Source organism: Lygodium microphyllum, chromosome 2 (assembly GCF_053477565.2).
Source record: "Lygodium microphyllum isolate KBCC chromosome 2, Lygodium_microphyllum_v1.1.10, whole genome shotgun sequence".
Lineage (NCBI taxonomy): Eukaryota > Viridiplantae > Streptophyta > Polypodiopsida > Schizaeales > Lygodiaceae > Lygodium > Lygodium microphyllum.
In genome coordinates this window covers 4044401-4070300 of record NC_141136.1, presented here as the reverse complement: position 1 = coordinate 4070300, position 25900 = coordinate 4044401, and the positions used below count along the sequence as shown (strand labels likewise).

The 25900-nt window shown below is 41.8% G+C and overlaps 1 protein-coding gene across 1 annotated transcript; it reads right to left on the bottom strand.

Moving 5' to 3' along the window:
- Nucleotides 1–4681: 4681 nt before the first annotated feature.
- Nucleotides 4682–14300, bottom strand: LOC148039432 (pre-mRNA-splicing factor). Its single transcript, XM_087690604.1, has 2 exons — nucleotides 13818–14300; nucleotides 4682–5962 (listed from the first exon to the last, which is right to left on the bottom strand). Exons 1-2 carry the CDS (start codon nucleotides 14153–14155, stop codon nucleotides 4987–4989), a joined length of 1314 nt encoding a protein of 437 aa, XP_087546730.1. The 5' UTR covers nucleotides 14156–14300; the 3' UTR covers nucleotides 4682–4986.
- Nucleotides 14301–25900: the final 11600 nt, after the last annotated feature.

Here is a 25900-nt window from a genome sequence, read left to right as displayed (position 1 = left end):
CTCCAATGAGCAACCTTATCTGGACCACTTGATTCTTGCTTAGAATATAAGGCAGCAATGTTTACCATATCCCTATATACGATGAGTTTTTATCACATTAGCATGGGGTTTGCTACTAGTGGCCACATTGCCTAACCTGCTCCTCATGTCTACATGAACAAGAATTGCAAACAAGATTGCCACACTTATCATTCCAATTAACAATGGTTTATTTAAGGATTACAATCAGAAGCACAAACATTGTTGAGATCTCTCTAACATACCCTATGTTGGCTCTTTCATGATAGGAGAGCCAAGGGCTCTAGTATATGCACATATGTCTATCAAAGACATATAAGGATGTTAGAAGTTGCAGCATATTTTGCAAGTCCATGCTTCACAAACTTCCAAAAGATTGATCATTTACACCTTAGACTCCATAGCAAATAAATATATGCGTTATCACATATTTATTACCTTTTTGCTCACTAAAAGAACTTCCTTAAGAAAGAAACAATGATGAAAAACAAAACAAATTTTAACATAAGAACGAAATATCTATAGATAGGGTAGAACTAATATAATCCATGAAATAGCAATCTACCAAAAATACAAAGTGGATGAACACTATAAAATAGTGCAACGTAGAAAGTTTAAAACACTCATAAAATAGAGTAACCCACAAAAAACCCCACAAACACAAGAGGACAAAATAGTGGAGGGATGTAAGAAAATTCAAAATTATTTATTCTCAACTGTTGAATTTTTAGATCCTTTGTTCTTAGTTTTCAACTTCTGAACTATTCATATTTTGAAACAAAATAGAGACAAGTACTCACAATAAGAGCCAATTCTAATGTCCTTAGTTGCTTACCAAGAGAATACAACTAGTAAGACATGTCCAAGCAGGTGGAGTCATTGTTGTAGGGACAAATGAGGTCAACTTTAACATAGAAGAAGTTTGGCCCATGGATTGTATGATAGTTCCACGACCTCAACACAAAGAATCCTTTCTATATCATCTATCCATAATCTAGCAACATAGGAATGACATGTACATTATGGTCTTTGTGTACAAGAAGATTCACATTTCTTAGTGATATTTACTTTGTGTTGCTAGCTAACTATAATAAGGACAATCCTTGGAAAAGCTTTCGAAAACTTTCAACGGTTCCATAGACCCAATGTTTTTTAATGGAAGCTCATTGTCAATTATCCTTGCATATTCTAGTATCCAAGGCGATCCAAAAATGAGTATCAAAGTAGCTATGCAAACCCATAGTTGTCCATATCTAACAAATGAATGGACTAGTTCGATCCATCTTGTCAAATATGACTTGTTTGATGGCATGTAATGGCCTCCAATCCAAATTGACTAACCCTTTTAAAGTGTCCATTTGTGAACACCTATCCCACGATACATGTACACACCTCCAATATATTGCTCTCTCTCTCTCTCTCTCTCTCTCTCTCATATCAATAGCAAGAACGTCTAAATATCTAGGAGCAGCAGGTCAGCACGACTGCTACTACATCCCAAGATAGTATATCTCCCTGCATCTGTTACATATACACATCGCACCACTTTATCACAGCCGACAGTTGTTCCCCTATCACAGCCGACATTTGTTCCCCTTTTGTAGCCATTATCTGGAGTACCAGAGCTACATACGCACATACACGTACACGACACTTATCACACTCACAGCACCGTATTTTCAGTTTCCAGTTTTTAGCTTTTCATTCAACACTTTTATTTTGGATAGCTGGACCTCATCAGTTGTATCACAGTTTGTCTCATAAGCCAGTTTTGGTCTTTAGAAGACGTTAATATAACTTTCTCTCTCTCTCTCTCTCTCTCTCTCTCTCTCTCTCTCTCTCTCTCTCTCTCTCTCTCTCTCTCTCTCTCTCTCTCTCTCTCTCTCTCTCTCTCTCTCTCTCTCTCTCTCTCTCTCTCTCTCTCTCTCTCTCTCTCTCAATAAATTCTCTATTCCCCTCTCATTTCAAGTTTTGACTTTCAAGCTCTTGGCCCCAAACTCAAGCTCTCCGCCCTTCCTTATCCTCAAGCTCTCTACCTCCCTACACTCAAGCTCTATCCTCTCCACCCTCCAACCCTCAAGCTCTCCATCCTCTCTATCCTCAAGCTCTCTATATGTAAACTCCAATTGTAGAGACTCTAAAAGTTTGACATGTATTGTTTGAAGTTCCAACATTAAGTATAAGTCTCAAAATCATATGTACGAATTATTTGCATCAACCATTTTAGTAACACTTTCCTCGAAGTTGTAGCTTTTCTCTTCATGTAAGATATTAGTAAGGCTTTTGGAGTTACTTGTTATAAACTCATTATACTAATATGTTTTCTCTACATTCTTAGAACTTGTCTTAAATGTTTCAACAAATTTTAGTTTTTCCTATACTTGAAGATAACCAACCCACATTAAATTTGGGTTTTCCAAGGTGTATATAAGTTGATGAGTATTTGCAACCAAATAAAGCTGGCAAATTTCATGTGCATTTCTCACAAATGTCTTCCTGGCGAATAATACCCTACATTAGGTAAATCAGCAACTCAAGTCTTCACAAAAATATATTTGATTTTTTTATTTGACATAAGCCATCATACTGCAATTTTCTAGGACTGCAATAGCAATTATTAGCACACAACCATGCTATATAAGTATCTTGGTGAAGAGTTAGCACGTCTCTATTTTTTCATAATCATAAGGAAAAGTGACATCCAACCACATCCATTTGGAAAGAGTATATTGTTATGCAAGGTTTTGTACTAGATATTGGATGAGAAAGTACTAAAGTTATAGTTTTGGAAACACTTTCTAGGCTTCAACAAATATCAAATTTATGAAGATTGTTTGTGTTTTGGGTGTGTCAAGCCTATGAACATGACAATGAGCTAAAAAACACACATAAGACAGCATAAAAGTTATTATACACATGATTAGTTTTAAACAAGAACTACAAACTTTACTTATGTATTATATGTTATATTTCATAGACAAAAATGGAATAGGGATAGGCCATGGTAAACCATTACAAAGTTTATTGACGTGCATGTATTATATGATTAATTTTGTGAAGTTAATTGATATGCATATGTGATGCATGCATGAGCAATCTTCCTGTCATTGGAGAAAACATCTCAATGAAAAGTTGCGCATAATTCCATTTGACAATATCAACAAAGGATAAATAAGTTAACAATAATTAACCATGTGATGTATGCATAAGCAAGTTTCTTGCCACTTTGAAAAAATAGTAGCATCAGTCCACCTAGCCGTATCATCAAAAACAAAATAAGCTTACAATATTCAAAACAACTGAAGAAATAAGCGAGTAAGCGACGACAACTGAATAAGTTGTCATCACTAAAGTTCTCAATGGTTATGTTTATTATACAAGTGAACAAGGAAAGCCACCAATGGAGTTCTCAATAGTTAGATTAATTGTATGGCAACAATACCTTTATTTTTATGACCTATGCAAGTACAACCTGAAGATTAAGCAAGAAGATACACATCAAAGATAAAGTCAGAATGGAAGCAATGCAGCATACATGTACTTTTCGTGAAGTGCTCCACTGCAAGAAAACAAAAGGTAAATAATAAGTCTTCATAAGATCTTAGAGAAAATGTGTACATTGAGCAGAGGAATAACAAAGAACATTTTCCTCCTTGTGCTTTAGAGTTGGAGCATTTTAGCCCATAAGATCAGTTTCAAAGATTTCAATGGAATAGCATAAAAACTAGACATGGAATAGCATAGTATGAAAGAGATCTTCTATTGAGGCTACATTACAAGTACATCCGATTGAAGTATTATCAATCTGCACAGATCGAAGGTAGTATGCAACTGTGTAAAGTATCTAATCATCCCCTTGTAAGGAGTGATTACTGAAAACCTTCCAAAATTTACAAATGATCTGATGAAAGAATAATTGATCAGTTGAAGGCAGATAAAAATGATGAGAAAATTTATGCATAAAAATAATAAAGGCTTACCTTATTCAGTGCATCATTATAACATCATCGACCAACAGAGCACCATGGTAGCTTCTCCTCACTCTGTTTTCCTGGGGGTCAAGCATAGAGACAGAGATGGAGAGGAGACAGTTATCCCCCAAGCCCCCCCCCCCCCAAAAAAATCATGTTGGTATGACAACTCGGTGCTCGATCATGTTGTGGATGAATGACTTTCTTTTTTGGGGGGTGCGGTGGGTGGTGTGCGTGCATATCATAGACATGGCAGGGCTCACAACTGATGTAATACCCGGGCTCAGGGCTGCTGACAAATGCCATTCTACAACAGGCTCACAGTCGACAATGACATTGCTGTCCATGTCACAGACACGCCAGAGCTCATAGCTGACACCATCACAGCTGATGCACATTTATGTAGTATGGCTAAACAGTACACCAGCGAGCATGCACTACTGACAATGTTGATGCTGCATGGGCACACTACTGACCCTTCGAACAGTCTGCAAATCACGCTTCAAACAGTCTGCATTGGAGCAAGCCACCTCCATACAAAATTATGGTATACTCTCCTGTAGCTTAAACATGTGCAAAAAAAGTAGTAAAAGCTGCAAAGCAAAGCTTTATCACTACCTATGCACTAATAAAACCGTTAATTGAATGTTGAAAAGAAGAAATTTAGAAATTTTCGAGAAAAAACAAGAACATTTTTAGCAAAACAGCAATCATTAGGTGCACATGTAAAAGATACAAACCATTTCATATCAATCCTCCAACTTGACCATATGGAGTTCAACAATCACTTCAATTACTTCAACACTTTACCTGACTATCTACATTCACTCAATTAACTCAATTTTCTAATAAGCGAGAGTTTTTGAAAGAATCCATTGAAGGCCTTCATCAAAACCATACATAGACATTGGCTTTATCCCATTTTTGGAATCACAGAGGTCTGGAACTGAAGGACCATACTTTCATATTCACATGTTTCAGCCAAAGCTTCAACAATTTAAGACCTCTTATCATAAGGTCTACCCTTGTCTTCATCTACCTTCTGTGACTTCCTCCTGTCTCTGGCTGACCGGTCATCATCACTATCATCAGAATACGACCGTTTCTTGCTTTCTGCACCATGCCTTTCCTTGTACCTGCCATTGTGCTCCTCCCGCCTATCATCATCCCTCTTCTTCCATTCTCTGTCAGGATCTTTTGCATGCTTGTCCTTTCTTATATCCTCATCATCCCTCTTTCTTTCATAATCCTTCAAAGATCCTCTAATATCACCCCTCTTTTCTTTGTCCAATTTCCGTTCCAATTCTAGCTTCTCTTCTCTACTATCTTTATCTTTCTTGTCTGTCCTACTTTCCCTCTCTCTCCGGTCATTTCTTTCACTATCCCTTCTTTCCCTGTCCCCATTATAATCCTGTCTTCGGTCATTCCTTTCACTGTCCCTCCTTCCCCTGTCTCCATCATGCTCGTGTCTCTTACTTTCCTTTCGGTCTCTATCTTCCTTTCTTTCATCACGTTTTTCCTTTTCCCTACCATCTTTTCTTTCATCACGTCTTTCCTTTTCCCTACTATCAATTTCTTTCTTAGCATTCTCTCTTCTCTCCTGTCTGTGACCATGATCTTCCTTGTGATGCCTTTCATCCTCCTTCCTTTTCTCAGCTTTTTTGCGTTCTGCCTCCTTTGCCAATTCCTCACGCTCTCGCTCTTCTCGTCGCTTCTGTTTCCGCTCTTCTTTTTCTTTCTTTTTCCTCTCCTCCTCTTTCTGCTCCATTTCTTGCTCCAATTCCAACTGCTTTTGTCGTTTTTCTCTCTCCCTCTCTTCACGGGCCAGAATTCTTTCCTGCTTTCGTTGTTCTTGAAGCTCTCTGTCAAAAGCCTCTCCTTCCTTGACATCACCCAAACCAAAAGCAGACTTGAATTTCTCCATTTCCCGCTCTTTCTTGGCAGCAATCTGATGTGTATGGGTCTCAGAAACCCTGAAACATAACATTCATAGATATTGAGAAGACATGATATTGCAAATGAATAAAAATTTCATGGTGCAACATCCCTTTCAGAGAACATACACATACAAACCTCGCATTTGTTAAATGTATGGTCCTGCAAAAAAATTAAACATTTTCATGATGTACCATCCCTTTCAGAGAAAGGCTCACATTTGTTCAATGATTGAGCTGTGTTGATAAACTAGCTATGTTGTATGTTGAAAGGCTTTGATTTTGAGGCGACCCTATAGGAGCAGGATGGTATGCAAGGTCCTTAAACAGAAGGCTGACAGCTTGTAAGTGTGATGATGATAGGACAGTCACACGAGAAAACACAAATCCCTTAAACAAGTCAAACAGTATTGGACTCTACAAACCCAGTCAGCTGAGAACTTGCATGTATTTATTGTTTGTGAGGTGCAAGTACATCAATGTTAACAATAGCTACAAAGATTCTACAGTGCACACAATACAGAAGCAAAAAAAGAACACAGAGAGAAGGAAAAAAGCAGATTATGAATGACACAAAGAAAAACTGATCTCAACGAAACAGGAAGAAAGCTGATACAACAGCCCCTGCATGTGCCTACAGCCACATCAGTGCAGGCACCAGAGCTGCTGATGACAGGAGAGAGGAATCTGACTGAGGGAGATGAGGAGAGAAAAGATGATCTGTGGAAGGTGACTGATTGCAACAGCAGGGGAAGAGGAATCTGACCAGGAGCAGAAAAGCTGACCCTATAAATAGTGAGATACCAGCTGAATGGTCTGACCTGCAACCTGGGAAAACAGCCGACAGCATAAGAAGACATAGGAATACACATCTGCTAGCAGATACCACAAAGACAAGTGTAAAAGATGTTCGCAGTGAAACCCCTTAGCTGCCCTAAGAGTATAATTAGAACAAAGAAAAGTAAACTTTGAAGGTTCGGCTAGTCCTCTGTTTATCCTGGCACAATGCAAACATCTCTATTGTTGATAACAGCAAAACTGCAAATACGAGACTTTTACAATTAAGCTAGCAGCTACAATCATCCTACAAAGACACTTTAAAAATTGAAACAATTATGAGAAATAGAGCTACAGAATGCATGCTCCAAAGCCATAGTTGCACAAGTACCATGTATAAAAGGGTTCATACTATACCGTACTTTACATACCATACCTGACGTATTAGTACCATAAGGTACCAACCTAATGGATACTTATTTTCCTGTCTGAACTGCACTTTGGGATGAGCTAGCTAAGTGCTCCTTACACTAATACAATTCTCCCATGGGATTAGGTTATTTGAGATTCAAACAATTACTCTACCTTATTTTTTCAAAAAGAATTGGATTTTAAGTTGCATTTAGGATAGAGTAATGCACTCTTATCATACCATACCTTTAAAAATCTTAAGGAACCATTTAGTATTGTATTTTGTTGTATTGTATTGTATCGTACTTTTCGTACTTAGCAACCATGTCCAAAGCTTGTTTCAATTAAGTATTGTCATTGGAAGAGCATAAATAAAATAAAACTAAGCTATCTGAATGCTAGTCGGTCGAAGTTCCTCCTCATCCTCGGTGTAACCACATTAATAATCCTCAGCCATATCCTGAAGCTCTCACCTCCATAGATTGTGAAGCATCTATGAGCATGGGCTATTGGTACTGCAAGGAGTAAATGTCTCTCTTTTGAGGGCTGTCTAACATCCCTTGCACTTCCCAATGTCCACCTTGTCAGATAACTTGGCAAGAATATATCAGTTGTGTTATCATTCAATGTGTTTTCTACCATCATCTCCCGATTGTGAGCTCTGTCAGAGCCTAACAAAGACATTGGAGGTCATTGCGTTCTCAGCTCAGCATTTCCAGCAGACTGAAGTGCATTTCCATGTCCCAACTAAGCAGCACATTCTCCTACAAGTCAGCCACTCGTAGAGACAGAGAACGCCTGTTCCGGCACATAGGAACGGATTAACGTGTTCCGGGAGGTCTGAGCCCAAGAAACGCTAGCAGAACGTTCCAGCCCGTACCATGTCCCATTCCAGGCCGTTCCCTATTTGGAACGGCCGTTCTAACAGCAAACTTTTTTGTTAAATCATTTGGTTGCGCCTGTTCAGGGTCGCGATTCGCTGGCCCAACGACGCCCGTTCTCTTGCTTGCCTCTCGCCTCTCCCGCCTCTCTCGCTTGCCTCGCCTCTCCCACTTGCTACCCTCATCTGCCCCACCTGCCTCACCTGCTGCTCCTACCTGCCCCGCCTACTTCTCCCACCTGCCTGGCCCGACTCTCGCCCGCGATTAGGTGAGGAATCTCCTGTAAAACACCAACCAATGTTGTCTATCAGTACTGATTTTTGTTCAGTGGGACCATTATCTCCCCCAAATTTGGGGCATTTTGAATCAGTTGTTGGCAATTGCCCCAAAATTTGGGGCTTTCTCAAGGATTGGGGCCCAAATTTGGCTACAATGTCCCCAAATTTGGGGCATTGTGATCCATCATCCCAAGATCTAAAAGAGCCCCAAAATTTGGGGCATTTTGAATCAATCACTGCCCCAAATTTGGGAGCTGAAAATGCACCAAATTTTGGGGTATTTTCAGCAAGGGAATGCAAGCTGGAATACCCCAAATTTGGGGCATTTTGAATCAGTCATTGCCCCAAATTTGGGAATTAGGGCATTTTCAGCAAGGGAATGCAAGCTCGAAAGCCCCAAATTTGTAGCACTTTCAGTAAAAGGAATGCAGGCTGAAGTAGCACCAAAGTTCGGGCATTTTTAGCAAACACTTAACACATGCACGTTGAAAGTTTGGCTGCAAATTTCTGCAATTTCATTGAACTGTACTGACTATTTGTCACTTTTGTATACATGGCAGCATTGGCATCTATGGGATCTTCATCATCCTCAACAGGTACTTCGTCAACAACTAGATGAAATCGAAGCACTTGGTCATGGTGGGATGAGCTAGATGCAGGGGTGCCGTTGAGAGGTGGAGGGGCTCGCCCTTGGAAATGCAAACTTTGCTCTTATGCTCGCACTAGTGGAGCTGATAAAGTGAGAGCCCATCTTCTACATGAGGAGGGGAAAGAGGTGCCTTTTTGCACCAATGTACCAATTGAGAAAAGGCAGGAGTTACTTGACCGCATAGCCACTTCTATGGGGAATTCACATGCCAGGAAAACGCCAAATATAGCAGTGGATCCAACAACATGGACTCCAAGGCCAATAGGGCATGGTGCTTCATGCAAAAGACCACCAGGATTAGTGGCTACACAACCTTCTTGTGGGCCATCAGTGGCAGCACGTCGTGGTGTTAGACACAGTTCATTGCACACTTCATGGGAACCAAAGAAAAAAGAGGAAACAGATGCAGCAGTGGCACACTTTTTTTACCATGACCATATTGCATTCAAATCAGCCAGGTCACCTTATTTTTTAAATATGGTGACAAAGATTGCAGAGTATGGACCCACATATAAGCCCCCTTCATCAGAAACTATCAAGACTACATTGCTTCAGAAGGAGAAAGCAGCCATAGAGATTGCAATAGCAAATATTCGCAATCAATGGGCAAGAAATGGAGTGACATTGATAGTAGATGGATGGAGTGATACATACCATAGGTCCATACATGGTGTTGTCGCATATTCTCCATGTATACTTCATTGATAGTCATGATGCTTCAGAGACTGGAAAGAGTGCAGATGTATTGGCATCCGAGTGGTGCGAGGCAGTGCAAGCTGTTGGGGCAAAAAATGTAGTGCAATTTGTGGCAGATGGTGAACCTACAAACAGGGCAGCAAGAAACATTTTAATGGCAATGTATCCACATATCACCTTTAGTCCATGCATGGCACATTGCTTGAATAGCTTGTTGAAGGATATTGGGGACTTGCCATGGATTGCATCTCTTGTTGCAGAAGGCAACAAGATTATCACATTTATATGTAATCATTAGTACTTACATGCTGAGTTTCGCAAGAGAAGTGACAAAAAACTTCTCAAATACTTGGATACACAATTTGCATATAACTTTCTTATTCTTGGTCGATTGCACTATTGCAAAGATGCAATTAGGGAGCTATTTACTAATAATGAGAATGAAAATTAGACTGGGGCTGGCGCTACTACTGTTGTGTTATGTAATGCATATGTCTCTGATAGAGATTTTTGGGATGAGGTGAATCGCACCAACCAAATGGTTTATCCTATTATGCACATGTTGAGGCTTGCAGATAGCATGGATCCATACATTGGGAAGACCTATGAAGGTATGGATCACATGATTGAGAGGTTGGAGAGTTTGCAATCAAATGCAGACAGGTATGAGCAGATCAAGGAGTTATGCATCAGCAGATGGAATGAGTATAACTCTCCTATGCATGTTGCAACATATGTACTTAATCCTGAGTTTCAAGAAAAGATGCAAGAAAGAGACCTGGTGGTCAAGGCTTGGAAGTTGGAACACATTGCTTGCAAGGCTTTATCCTAGCCGTGAAATGCAACACAAAATTAAAAATCAGCTCTATGTGTATCGGCAAACATTAGGGATATTTGGTACAAAGGATACACTAGAGGACAGGACAAATATTCGAGCTGCTTTATGGTGGGAGAACTACGAGGCAAAAGCTCCAGAGTTGCAGAGTTTGGCTATTCATATTCTTAGCCAAACAATTAGTTCTTCTTGTTCGGCTATTCATATTCTTAGCCAAACAATTAGCTCTTCCTGTTTAGAGCAACTGTGAAGCTCATTCAATCACATTTACTCAAAGAAGAGAAATCGTCTTAGTACAATGAAGATGAATGACCTAGTTTATGTGAGCTCCAATCTTCACTTGCTAGCTCGTACATCAGTTGCAAAGGCTGATTCTTTTATACATTGGGAAAAATATGACAATGATGGAGTTGATGGTGATGGTGAGGATGTTGTTCAACAGAACGAGCATTCAGACGTAGTGGAGCCATCTTCCATGAATCAAAGTACTTAGCGGCTAGTCTTTTGGAACTGTAGGGTATTGCCTTGAAAATTGAAGCTCTTGTAACTTGGGTCTTTAGACTTAAAAGTTTAATACATATTTTATGTCTTTCCAATGCACACTTGTTGGACTTATGCAACATTATTGATTACAATTTTGAATCATGAATGCGACAATCCATTGTTGATTACAATGTTTTGAATCTTTATTATTGTTGAAACTTGATTATTATGTCTCTAATTTCATGAATTATGGTTGATATGACCGACTTAAGTGTTGATTCTGTGTGTGTGTGTGTGTGTGTGTGTGTGTGTGTGTGTGTGTGTGTGTGCCGTTTTATCCATTCCCGGTTCCTAACTTTGGGCATTCCCCCCGCTCCAAAAGGTCTCGTTCCCCGTTCCTAGTAACTATGCAGCCACTTAATGGCACTCACGACACATTGATTATTGGGGCAATCGGCAACAGATCAGCCATATCCACTACCACCATCTATTTAGATGGTTGTCATACATGTGTTAGATACTAAAATTTTAAGGTACCATTTAGTATTGTACAATATCGTATCATACCTTTTGTCCTAACAACTATCCCACCATGGGAGTTTGGACAACAAGCGGTGCCTAGTCCTAGTCTATTCTTAGATGGGGGGGACACTTTGACAATGTGATTGAAGGACGGGAATCCATGGTCATGATGTCCTACTATAGGGCAATAGTGACAAGCATTGCAATTTGACTACTTTCACTTTTTGTATTAGGGATCAACTATAATCAATATCGACATCAATGTCTTTCTAAGGCACATTGGTGGAGGCATGATCACCCACCGTTTTGGTATCCATAGTCCTAGCTACTTGTCATTGTTTATATGTATTATGTCATAGATCCTGGCACATCACTCCTGTGGTATGGGACATGGTAGTGGACCCTAGGGACTTGTATGTTCCCCATCATTGAATGTTTCATTGTATTTATCACCCATGATCCTAGAGAAGATGATACTTTAGTATGTATCATAGGCCTTTAGATGTTGTGTTTAGCCTTCAATTGGGTGCCAAACGAAGGCATTTGGCTATAGGGCAGCCCATTTTAGGGTTTCTTCAATTGTCTCATGTCTCATCCCAAGGCTTCTAAATATGCTCCACTCCAATCTCAATTGTTATATTGCATCATCTTGCATCCTTGAAGAGAGAAAAACTCAAGGCACTGCTATTGATAGTGTCTCTTGTAGCACCCAAATCACATTTTTGTATTCTCAGCTAGCTATTGGATCTGTACAGTGGTGCTCCTAACAATAGCCAAAGCTTTAAATCAGTTATTCACACATGGTCAACTAGATCACCAATGGAAGGTTCATGCCGAACATGTTAGTCACATCCACAAAGTGAGATGCCACACTAGCTTGGTGAAGTCATCAACTTTCTATTTCAAATGTCATCAGTCATATGGAAAAGCTGGTAAGAGGAAATCACAATTACAATCATATGAGAAAGAAAGGGAAGGTGAATGATGAACTCTTACATAAGTACTCCAATACCATGAAGACAATTAAGAAGGGAAGAGAGAGGGAGGGAGACACGAGGAAATACTAAGCACCAAAATTTAGTGCCCTGCAAAATGAATAATGTAAGACTATTGCAATGTCTAGAATATGGGTACAAGTTGAAGTGAGCTACACCTGCAAAGCATAGGCAATCAGTCGAGACCTGGACCCTAGAATTAAAGACAAATCAAAGACTAACATCACTTTTGCATGAAGATTTGGACTAAAGAGAGAGTGATTCTCCAAGCAAGCACAATTTTCCTTTCATTTCTTGAAGGAAACCTATTTCAGCAACATTTAAAGGCACCACTTTCAAAGCTTGAGCCACCATTTTTGCTTGCTAACATGGATTCTAGACTACCGGATATTCTTGGGAAAACAAGATTTTAGACTAATAAGACAGTATTGATCTCTTATTTTGCATTGGCTGAGGTAGATGCACAATGACAAGGAATAATCTGTGTAACAAGGGTGAACCCTAGTCAGCCTGGTGATGTGTATCTCTACTAGCTAGATCTCCTCCCTCTCACCTATTCTAGTTACAATAATTGAGAGTAACCGAAATTATTGCAGCACATGTCATGTAACCACTAGCCAAATTATTAGTTGTGCCTCTAGATAATGATATGTGTTATCTTGTATACTTCCAAACATAATGCATTATCCCCTTTTTGAGGCATCCTCTAATTATCCATATGAGCACATCTTTCATACGACTCTTTGACAAGACTTAAGATCACTACACGTGCCTCCTATTAGCACTATGAAATGACAATGCTTGCTTGAGCTTCTAAGCCACCTTAGTATGACAACCATAATGACAAGGAATACACCACGATGCAGAGCTAAATTCCAACCTGCTCCAAGCTTTTACTTCCTCTAACGAGATGAAAAGTATAAGCACGCCTCGCAACTTCAGCCTGCTCAAACAAGAGTCTACCACAACATATTGTTCTAACCTTAGCAAAACAAACATGGTGTTCCACACCATTCAAGGGCTCCCCTCTCATCTCTGGCAACATTTCAGATGTTCCCCTTGGGTGATGCTAAGTCACTTGCCTCTAGATCCTGGTCACTCGCCACCATGATATATGCTCTGCTGGCATTGAAACTTTTAGACTCAGGGAGGTCACCATAGTTGATCCGACCAACTAGAAACCACAGAAAGCATTGCAGAAGTCAATAACAAGAGATATAGTAACAGTTCTACATGACAGTATACAATTGTACAGTCTGATAGATTACAAAACAGTAGGCAGGAAATCTGAAGCCGTTCAAACAAAACCAAACGAAACCCTAATAATGAACAAGAATACATCTCAGAGAATTCAGTGAAACACGCACTTAGAGTTATCAACAATGGCACTCTCATCCTCGCCATCTGCGGCCGCTTCCAAGACCAGACGGGTCTCTTCTACCTTCTCCATGATCTCTGCATCTGTGTAGCCCTGCTCCACCAGGGTATCCTGCAGCAGGACCAGCTTAAGCTCTATCTGGCGTTTTCTGTCATGCTCCAGGATCTCCTTATTCGCCTTCCTGGTGATGCCACCGGTGCCCTGGCCGCTTTGAAACTCCTTTGGTTCGACCTTAACAGGGCGAGCCCTAACGAAGAACTTGTTGGTCTGTATGTAGCCGTTGGTGCCAGACCCGCGAGGGGTCTGCAGGCCGATTCCATTGTACATGGTTCCTCTGTATGGCAAATGGAACCAGAAACCGCAGACGAAGCGATGATACAGTCAGTAAGGCGCTGCAGACGACGAAGCAGAATGAGAGAGAGAGAGAGAGAGAGAGAGAGAGGATGAATATCGGAGAGAAGAAAGAGTGGCTGTAATCCGATTTTTAAAAAAAGAGATCATATCACGAATCCGACTTCTAATTAACACAATTGGTAAAATTATAATTATAATTATAATTAGTTTTATTATGTTCTAATGTTATTACATTATGTAAATAATATACAACGTATGTATTATGATTATGCAATCTTGTAAATATTCTAAAAAACTATGGAGATTTCTAGAATAGGTTGTCATGTAAAAAAAGCAAATGGCTTTTCCTGTTTGCTTTGGAGATTTAATACAAAAAAAGAAGGATCGGTGAAATCACACATCCCGCAATCGCAATTTACAAGCAATAAACAACATTTCTAACAGGGAAAAGAATGAGTGATTTGCAAGATTTATAATCAAGAGTCTTGGATGTTTTATCCCCCTTTCAAATCCAACGGAACTATCAGAATTGTGATTTGAGTATCAGATTGCTGACTTTTCCAAGATCCCCTCCATAAAGAGCTCTTCCTCTCAGCGACAACCTTCCTTCTCTTGTTTAGTTATAAGTATGAAGCAGAGGGAGTAGTTAGAGAGGCACAAGGAGACCTCGAGAGGCTGCGAGAAAGGTAGAGAGAAGGAGATAGAAGGATACTCATCCAAGAGACTGCGAGAAAAAGCTTGAGAGAGAGAGAGAGAGAGAGAGGAGTTACCCCGAAAGGCTACGAAGGAGAGAGTTAGCTCGATTCCCCCTATCTCCATCTTTGACTAAGCCATATTCTAAAAGAAATTGGGAGAAAATAATGTTTACATTAATTATCGCAACATGTTTCAAGATAATGAGTGTACTAGGAAAATTTTGTTCATCGCATTCATCTTAGATGATCAATTAAATTTACACTTAGAAGTTGTTAAATTGCATATAAATTGCATGGAAATTTCATACTAATTAAGCCAGATAGATTTTATGCATCCGCATCTGTTTGCTTAGTTGAAATAATAGGAAATCCTATTACATCTCACAAAACATAGATTGAACTTGTGATAGAATACGTAAGGTTCCTAGGAAGTTGAAAGAATTTCAAACCCTAAAGAGTTGAAGGATTATTCTCAAGGCCCATCTTGCTTGAAGCTTAAAGGAATTCAATGTCCTTAAGTAACTATATGAATTACACGACAAACCCTAGTTCAAATGAATATGTAGGGTTTCGTTGAAGGGAAGTTAATGTCTCAAATTGCAATCAACATTGCAAGGATACTCCTTCATTTAAAAGAATGAGGAAATTAAATTAGGTTATCTTTGGAAATATTAGATGATAACGGGGATAAAGCCAAGACTAGATGCTATTGCATCAAATCAGAATTTCCTTCGATAGAGAACAAAGAATTGTCTAGTACATATTATCCACTTCTGCTTGTGTTTGTACTTAGGATTACTTGTTTGGAAAAGGATTCATCTAACAAAGGAATTGATAAGAAGAAAACCTTTCAAATTGGATCCAGGTTGAAACACCTAGGAAAGGCGTGTTGAGCACCCCCAGCTAGCTGCCAATCCTATCAAAATGGGGTTTTTGATAGCCATGTCGGGAATGTGGACCGAACCGGTTATGAGAGGTCCCTCCGTAGTAGAAACATCTGTTCGTAGGAGGATGCTTGGGTGCCAGGGGGCTCTGGCTGTAAATCCCCTACCTCTGGATCCTACTCAAATGGTCTATGTGACTCGAAAGGAATCTTGAGGCCCTATTACTAGTGCAAGGGCAGAAACTTGGAGAAAAATAAGACACATCCTTACAAATAGCGGGAATCGTTCCACGGATGGGATTTGTATCTCAGTGAAATTATAATATAAAGTTTACTTTCAAGGAATTTTTCTGATCTGTTTTCACACAAAGGAACATGTGACTAACGGATTAATTAAGAAAGCTGCTTGTTTGTGTTACCACTAATGTGCCCTCAGGTAAGTAGGAAACTAAAGCTATTAAGGGAAGTGGGTGGGTGGAACCCTCGACGGGTCCGTCCTACGGTAGGGTGGTCCTAGAGAACTGGGAGGCTTCTCAACATTCAAATCGCAATGACTTATTGACCTTAGATAATGTAGGGTAGAACCCTGGCTCATATCGTTTTAGGAGACCGGAATGTACCCTATGGGTAGAGAGGTCGAGAAATGCATCCCTCTCGTTTCCCATTCTCTTTGAACCAAGTGCGATATGAGTCCACCTCGGTTTAGATGCTCTATGCAAAGTAGATCGTCTGCTAGAAGGCTGTAGAATGACTTGACCGTTAGAAATCCAAAAAGATTCAAGTCGATCCTAACAGGGTTGGCCGATACGTTTCGTTGCGGAGTAGACTCGGGACAAACCCTGTGACATTCTGTGGAGTGCCAGGGAGCGTCTTTTAGATCAGACTCCTGATGGACTACTAAAACGTGTCGCAACTGAGGCACATTACATGATCAACTCCTATAGTTCTAACAAACTTCTTCCACACGTCCTTGTAACATTAGTGATCAACTCCTATCCTTCTCCTCCAATCCTATCTTGCTATGTCACTACTTGTGCCACCTCCCCTTTAAAAAAGAAAAGTGGATCAGCGAGCATGCACCATTCTTCTACTTGAGAATATTGGGCTACTATTCCTACAACAAGCTCGTGTGGGTTTTTTGTGATTTCATTTTGTTCTTATATAGTTGTTGTATGCATGCGCTTCTCTTGTGATGTTGCTAATGTTCTATTCGTGCTATAGGCCTAATTTTGGAAAGGGACTTGAGCTATATTCTTCAGCCCCTCCGTGGGCCATTATCTTCCAGTTTGATGTTGTTTTTCCTATGCTGCTATAGGCCTGATTTTGGGAAGGGACTTGAGTTGTATTCTTTTGCCTTCTATGGGACATTGCCTTCCTATCTAATGTTGTTGTTTTTCTCATGTGTTGTTGTCTAACCAAGTTGTATTGTTGTTGCATTGCTTTGTCTATGTAGATGCCGAAGGTTGTTGCTGAAGGGTGCGAGTGCTTGGAGTTGACCGCATATATTCTGTGGGTTGTTGATGCAAAGTGGGATTGTTCAAATGTTGTTGTGATATGCTATCTTGCACAGAAGGTGAGGAAAAAGGGTTTTATTCGTTGAACATGTGCCATGATTGTTGTTCCTTTATGCATATGTTGCAGCTTGTAAGTATATACTCTAATTTTTTCTTAGATTTTATATGGTCTCAACCATTTATTGATGAAGGATTTTGAGAGTCCTAATTAGCTAACATGAAAATACATGCTTACTAAATCACGTATGATGTATTCCTTATGCTTGTGTGAAAGATCAGGTCATATTGTTCCTTGTGCTTCATTTGTACTTGTTGCATGTTCAATGAGACCATTTGTCAGGGACTTGTATGGAGAGGTAATAAACTTGCTTCAAATCCATTGTTTTGGCTATGATTTCCATGACTTCACTCTTAAATTGTTTTCCCTAGTCTGATAGGATTCTTTTTGGGTAGGAGTGCTGGAGGATGATCTTTTTTAGCATAAAGTTTGTCACGCTTAAAGTTGTGCTATTCGGTAATGATGTTGTTTCGCACCATCATGTCAAGTAGTCTATTGCCACCATGATGTATCTATTTCCTATTTTGGTGTTTCTAGAAACGAGCCTATTAGGTCCTAGTCCACTAATTCAAATGGTGTTAATGCTATAATTGGTTGTAGTGTCCCTATATTTATTGGCATTGATTTGTCACATTTATGTTGGGGGTAAAGGTGCCTCTGCCTAGCCGCTCGTGTATTACTACATTGACAGTCACCGCCACTGCACACTGCAGGTGGCGGGTGCCTGTCACCGTTACTTTATTCTTTTAGTGATAGTTTGAATAAAGGAAGGCCCAGTCACGCATTGTGATTGTTGGAGTTCCCATTTCTAGTCTCTCCCTTTCTTCCTCTTACTCTCCCGCCATAGCTCTCAAGTCCAACCTTCGATTCATCGCTCCCTTTCAACTGGTATTGGAGCTTTGCTTTCCGACTCTTGAGCTTGGTTCGTGGCATTCTCAGCATCCCATCGACTCCCTACTTGCATTGGGTCTCCTTCCCGACAGCCATATCCGACTCCTTAGAGCTCCCACCACTCCTCGGCTTAACGAGCACCTTCCCAGCATTGTTGGGCACCTTCAGGGCATTACATAAGAGGTATTTGATCATTTTCTTCAGGGTTTACTTTAGTTCTCAGGTCTCATAGGTTGTAAACAAGTTGTGGGCAGCCATAGCTCACACCTCTTGGAGCTTCCTTCACCTGGATCTTGCTTCCTATCAAGGCTTGTTGAGACTTGGTGTAGGACTTCTTTAGCCCTCATTTGTGCCCCCTTTGGGCCCCATTGTTGACACATGGAACAGCATACCCCCTCAGCCAGCTCACTGGACACGATGGTGATGTCGGATTTGCCAAATTCTGATGATAGAATATTCTACAACAAATTTCAGGTCTAAGACAGCATGTATTTCTATGCCTATGCTTGTTTATGTTAGATATGATCAATGCCCCACCCTCATTAGGTGCTACCAATGATCCATGGTGCTCAAAGTTGTAAGGCCCCCATTATGAGGAGAAGCCAAATGTGAGCCCGGACATTGGTTGAGTCCTGACTTGTATATCAGATGAGGTCTATGTGACCGGATGGCAAAAAGGTGACTGTTGTGGGTCTAATCTTTGGGTTAGACGGAGTGGTTAAGCTGGTAGCAACTCGAGGCACATTGCATTGAGTTGCGTGGTAAGGGAGTTAAAAGGGGCCCCTATTGTGGGGTCCGGGGGCCGCGGAAGCGGCCCCTGGCTGGGGGGTCCCAGGGGGGCCAGCGGCCCCCCTGGCGGGGGTCCGGGGGCAGCGCCCCCGGCCCGATGGTAAAGGGAATATTCCCTGGAATATTCCCTGGCCGACTAGTGGAGGCTCATATGGTAGGTCGGTCAGCAGGCCGACCTAACGACCTTCGCGGGCTATAAAAGCTAAACCCCTTCGCAGCCATCTTACACTCATCTTTCACCCAGTCAGAGTTGTTGTTCCAGCTAGCCTTAAGCTCTTCACCTATCTTCTGTCTAGATCGCCATCTAAGCTTCACTCAGTGGAAGCGCACGGGTGGACAGAGCCATCTTTGTATCAGTTGTTTGGAGTTAAAGAATTTACTGATTCTCCTCTTCTCTGTTGTGTACTCTCTATCTCTTTCTCAGATTCTGTTCGCTGCGCCGTGTAATATTTTACATGGTATCAGAGCCCAGGGGGCTCTAGAGATCGGAGAGCGTGCAAGAGGCAAAGGCTTCAACAGCAAAGAGAAACGATGTCGACTCCGGGAAGCAGTTCTGGCGCATCAGGAAGCGGTGCAGGAGGTGGTGCTGCTGTACCGGCTATTCAAACACTGAGGATTCGTCCACCAACCTTCAGCGAAGGCAAGTTAGATGGTACAAACTACACCTTGTGGAAGTTCAAAATTACAACTATCCTTGATTCTTATGAGCTTCTGGAGACTGTGCTGGGGACTGACGCAGAACCACAGCCTACCCCCGACCCATCAAATCCTAGTGTGATGATTCCTCCGAATGCAGATCTTCTACGAGCTTGGAAACGAAGGAATGCAGATGCATTGTGTGCCTTAGTTACAAGCTGTTCTGACAATGTTTTGACTCTGATTCAGCATACAACCAAAGCGTCAGAGGCTTGGAATGTACTAAGGAGTCAGTATGAAACACGAAACCAAACAAGGATTCAAAACTTGGAGAATCAACTAGCAGCGGAGAAGTTTGCTGAAGGAGAGACGGTTGAAGCATTCATCACTCGGATTAAGAATCTGCGCGACCAGATGGCTGGCGCTGGGATACAAAAGACTAGCGAAGAGCTAGCTCGGAGGTGTCTTCGGATTTGTCCACAAAAGTTTGATGGACTAGTAACTGCCCTTAATACTCAGGTGAGACCTCAAGCTTTGACTTTTGAGGAGTTTTGTGCATTATTAATGGAGGAGGAGTTGAGGCTGAAAGCCCGAGAAGGAAGCAACAATGGAGATGCTGCATTCTCTGCCAATGCAAAAGGCAAAGGTGTTTCCTCCACCAAAAATGATGGTGACAAAAAGAAAAAGGGCGGCAAGAAGAAGTTTCAAGGAGAGTGCTTCTACTGTAAGAAGAAAGGACATGCAATTGCAGATTGTCGTGTCAAGAAGGCAGATGAAAAGAATGGTACCCTTAAAACTAAAGGGAAAGAGACAGCCAATACGGCTGAAGCAGAGTTGGAATTATTCATGGCGACCATTGAGGAAGTGTGCTCCTCGGCGCAAGAAGAATCTACCACTGACTCTTGGGTGTTGGATAGTGGGGCCTCCCGTCACATGACCAACAAGAAAGGTCTATACAGTTCTATGCAGCCTCTACAAGAATCCATCACTGTGACGGTTGGAAATGATGCTAAATGCCCTGCTGCGGGCACAGGTACTATTTCTTTTGTTGCTGCAAATGGTGAAGTCAAAAAGCTTTCAAATGTGTTGTATGTTCCCGAAATCAGAAGAAATCTCTTATCAGTTGCTGCCATAACTGATCTTGGTCATGAAGTGAGGTTCAAGAAGACAGGTGCAGAAATTATTGATAGTGCTGGCACAATTGTTGGCAAAGGAGAAAGGAGGAACAACCTGTATGAGCTAAGTGCTCTTACAGCCACCGCTGGAGTGGGCACAAGTAAGCTTTGGCATGAAAGGTTTGGACACATCGGATTTGCAGTATTGAAGGAGATGCAAAAGCAAGGTATGGTTGCTCACCTACCTACAATAACTGAATTGAAGGAACCATGTGAAGCTTGTATGATGGGCAAGCAACAGAGAAAGGCATTTCCACAAGAAAGCAAGAATAGAGCACATGCTCCTCTAGAGTTGGTGCATGCTGACTTGTGTGGTAAGATGCCTACACAGGCCTTGGGGGGATCTTCTTATTTTATGTTGATTGTCGACGACTACAGTAGGAAGATGTGGGTGTACTTCCTTCGTGATAAGGCTCAAGCTTTTGGTAAGTTTAAAGAATGGCTAATACTTGTTGAGAATGAAACAGGGAAAAGTGTGAAGAAATTTAGAACAGATGGTGGTGGTGAGTTCAACTCAAAGGAGTTTGAAGGCTTTTGCAAGAGCAAAGGGATCAAGCGTCAATTGACGACGCCTCACACACCTCAGCAGAATGGTGTTGTGGAACGCAGGAATCGTACCATTGTGGAGATGGCAAGATGCATGCTAAAGGGCAAGGGATTGCCTAACCATTTTTGGGCTGAAGCTGTTAATACTGCAGTCTACATTCTAAATCGGAGCTACACAAAGGCTCTCAAGGGAAAAACACCTCATGAGGCTTACACTGGTAAGAAACCATCTGTTTCACATTTCAGAATTTTTGGATGTGAATGTTATGCACATGTTCCAGATGAGAAGAGAAACAAGTTACAACCAAAAAGCAGAAAATGTATCTTCTTGGGTTATAGTGATGAGCAGAAGGCTTACAAGTTATATGACCAAGAGGCAAAGAAGATCATCGCGAGCCGTGATGTGGTGTTCAAGGAGGAGCCGCATACAGTGGAGGAGGAGAAGGCAAGGTCTTCCACTTTATCATCAAGCGAAGAAGTAGTCCACTATGAACCTGTCCCGAGAGCTATCCCTATCCTTAAGGAGGAGGAAGCATCATCTTCAGATGATGAGGAAAAAGTTCACCAACCTGACATCACCCCACCGGAAAAGCCATTGCCGCGCTGGGTGAAGCAGCTCTATGACCACAATAATCCTATGCCTGCATCTGTTGAGGAGAAGGCAGACGGACCAAGGAGGTCTCAGAGAATAGAGGAGCAAAGGAGGGCTTCTGCTCACATAGTCAACATGGCCTTGATGGTTGAGATTATGAGAGAAGTAAAGGAGCCAACTGACTTAGAAGAAGCACTTGCAGATCCATCATGGAAGGCTGCTATGCAGGCGGAGTATGACAGCATAATGAAGAATGACACTTGGGAGCTAGTGGATCGGCCAGCAAAGCGGAAGATTATTGGCACCAAGTGGATCTGGAAGGTAAAGTACAAGGCTGATGGTACCTTAGAAAAGTACAAAGCTAGACTGGTTGCCCAAGGATTTTCACAAGTTGAAGGGTTTGATTTTCAAGAGTCATTTGCCCCAACTGCCAGAATGACCACTATTCGCACGGTACTTGCAGTGGCTGCCCACAAGAAGTGGCCAGTGTACCAAATGGATGTTAAGTCAGCGTTCTTAAATGGTGACCTCAAGGAGGAGGTATACGTGGCTCAGCCACCAGGGTTTGAGGCCCCCCATTCTGAGAACAAAGTGTGTAAACTGAAGAAGGCATTGTATGGGCTGAAACAAGCCCCCAGAGCATGGTACCAGCGGATAGATAGGTTCTTTTTAAACCTAAACTTCAAAAGATGTGCCTCAGATGCTAACTTGTATGTTTACAGGGATGGTAAAAAGTCTGTAGTGATTGTCCTATATGTGGACGACCTTCTTATTACAGGTGACTATGAAGATATGATCAACCAAACTCGAAAGGCTTTGAGTTTTGAGTTTGAAATGACAGACTTGGGCTTGCTGCACTATTGTTTGGGGATTGAAGTCTGGCAAGAGCCAGGAAAGATCTTCATCTCTCAGAAGAAGTATGCATGGGAGATCTTGAAGGCATTTGGCATGACCGAGTGCAAGGAGATAGCTACACCTATGGAGGTGAATGTAAAGTTATCCGTTGAGGATACATCAGCACTAGCAGACATTGGGAGGTATAGGAGGTTGGTCGGCAGTCTAATCTACTTGTGTAACACCAGACCAGATATCAGTTTTGCTGTTGGTGTTTTGAGCAGGTTCTCAAACAAACCTCATGAGAGTCATTGGAAGGCTGGGATGCGGGTGCTCAGATACTTGAAGAAAACTCTTGACTATGGTATCACATACAGTTTCGGAACTTCTCTTGTGGGGAACTGTGACTCAGATTGGGCAGGAGACATTGATTCCAGGAAGTCAGTTTCTGGTTATTGTTTCTCTTTGGGTTCAGGAATTTTCTCTTGGATTAGTAAGAAGCAACCAACAGTGGCATTGTCTTCTACCGAAGCAGAGTACAAGGCAGCTTGTTTTGCTGCATGTGAGGCCGTATGGTTGAGAAGGATTCTATGGCATATGGGAGTGCAGGATGAAGAACCAACTGTGCTGAGATGTGACAATCAGAGTTGCATCGCCATTGCCAAAAATCCAGTGTTTCATGCACGCACCAAACATATAGAGATCCAGTATCACTATGTGCGTGATTTGATGGAGGATGGGATAGTGGAATTGGTCTACTGTCCAACAGAGGAGAATGGAGCAGATATCTTCACCAAAGCACTTACGAAGGATCTGCTTCAAGTTCATCTTCAGAGACTCGGCATTGGGCCGAGGAGATAGTTCACCTATGGGTGGACATTGAGGGGGGGTGTTAGATATGATCAATGCCCCACCCTCATTAGGTGCTACCAATGATCCATGGTGCTCAAAGTTGTAAGGCCCCCATTATGAGGAGAAGCCAAATGTGAGCCCGGACATTGGTTGAGTCCTGACTTGTATATCAGATGAGGTCTATGTGACCGGATGGCAAAAAGGTGACTGTTGTGGGTCTAATCTTTGGGTTAGACGGAGTGGTTAAGCTGGTAGCAACTCGAGGCACATTGCATTGAGTTGCGTGGTAAGGGAGTTAAAAGGGGCCCCTATTGTGGGGTCCGGGGGCCGCGGAAGCGGCCCCTGGCTGGGGGGTCCCAGGGGGGCCAGCGGCCCCCCTGGCGGGGGTCCGGGGGCAGCGCCCCCGGCCCGATGGTAAAGGGAATATTCCCTGGAATATTCCCTGGCCGACTAGTGGAGGCTCATATGGTAGGTCGGTCAGCAGGCCGACCTAACGACCTTCGCGGGCTATAAAAGCTAAACCCCTTCGCAGCCATCTTACACTCATCTTTCACCCAGTCAGAGTTGTTGTTCCAGCTAGCCTTAAGCTCTTCACCTATCTTCTGTCTAGATCGCCATCTAAGCTTCACTCAGTGGAAGCGCACGGGTGGACAGAGCCATCTTTGTATCAGTTGTTTGGAGTTAAAGAATTTACTGATTCTCCTCTTCTCTGTTGTGTACTCTCTATCTCTTTCTCAGATTCTGTTCGCTGCGCCGTGTAATATTTTACAGTTTAGGCACGACTACATAACAGGTTTGATGCCTATTGCATCCCGATTGATTGGGGATTGAAGCTACATGTAATGCTATGATTTTGGCTTGATTTTGGGGCTGAAAATACACAGTTTATAATAGTAAATGCATGCTGAATACTCTTGGGCTGAAGCTATATTTCATGCTTTGACATATGCCTATTGGTTTCGGATGTATGTCTTGGGTTATGCTATGATGTATTGATCATCGAGGGATGACTTTGAGCTTGTCATTGAATCTGGATGCTTTTGGAAGCTTGAGCTTATTTCAGCCTGCACTTATTGACATTGGTATATGCTTTGATAGTGATGCTTCTTGGGTTTATGCATACCCGTTGCCTACGGCTTGATGCTCATGTCACGGTTGATTACCCTATGCATACGTTGAGCTTGAGTGCTCATTGAAGCTCCACCTTAGATGCATTTTTGATTATCTGGAGTAGTTTTGGATGTTACTTGGCTTGTCAGAGTTTGGATTGGGATGTATTTGATATCTTACATGCTTACGGATGCTACATACGGATGCTCTACCACCTACATGTTCGGGAAGTGTCCAGTGGGAGCATTCTTGAATGCTTATCAGACATTGAGCAAGCGGTACTTTTATGCATTGAGCAGTTACATGCCATTGAGCAGTTACAGACACTTGAGACTTTAGGACTTCTTAACCTTTTGGGATGATACATCATATGTCTTGGTTCATTGTATGCTTATGAGCTAAGTCTCAGTTTTGGATCTGTATCTTTGTGAACTGACACCTACTTGTGTCAAGTTTTGGTAGTGGCAGGAACACTTTGCCCCATTGCCTGGGGGGTGTGCTTACTCACTGGCAGATGTTTGTATGACATACTTGGGTGTTGGATTCATGCTTATCGACCATCATATGCTTATGGTATGCCCGCATGATGCCGGCTTTGGTCTTGGTAATATCTGATTGCCTTGGGATCCGATTTTGGCACTGTTAGCTCTCTTTTATTGAAATCTGAAATTTATTATAGCAAGCATATATGTATGGACTGACATGGATTTTTCATGCGGAAACACTCTGAAAGTATGTACTTTTACTAGTTCTTGGTGGGCAGCAGCTTTGGTTCCACTTTCCTTGCCATTTTCCCTTGATTTTGGTGATTTTTTGGTCATTTTTTGTAGTAAATAGCAAGCAATTTTGAATTGTCTACAGTCTTCCAACTTGCATTATGGCGAGTTCGTCCACTGATCATGCTATTTTCAACATCACTAAGCTTGATGGTACGAACTACTCTTATTGCGAGAGCCAAATTTGGCAGGTGTTGGTGCAGAAATCACAGATCAAACCTTTGAGGTTAAGTGGGCATCCGCTTGCAACTATGCCGGATGAGGAATGGCTTGAGATTGATGAGTTATGCAAGTCCACCATTGTATTGTCTCTCACAGAACAGGTTCACTACAATGTATTTGAGGAAGAACAGAGTGCATGGCAGTT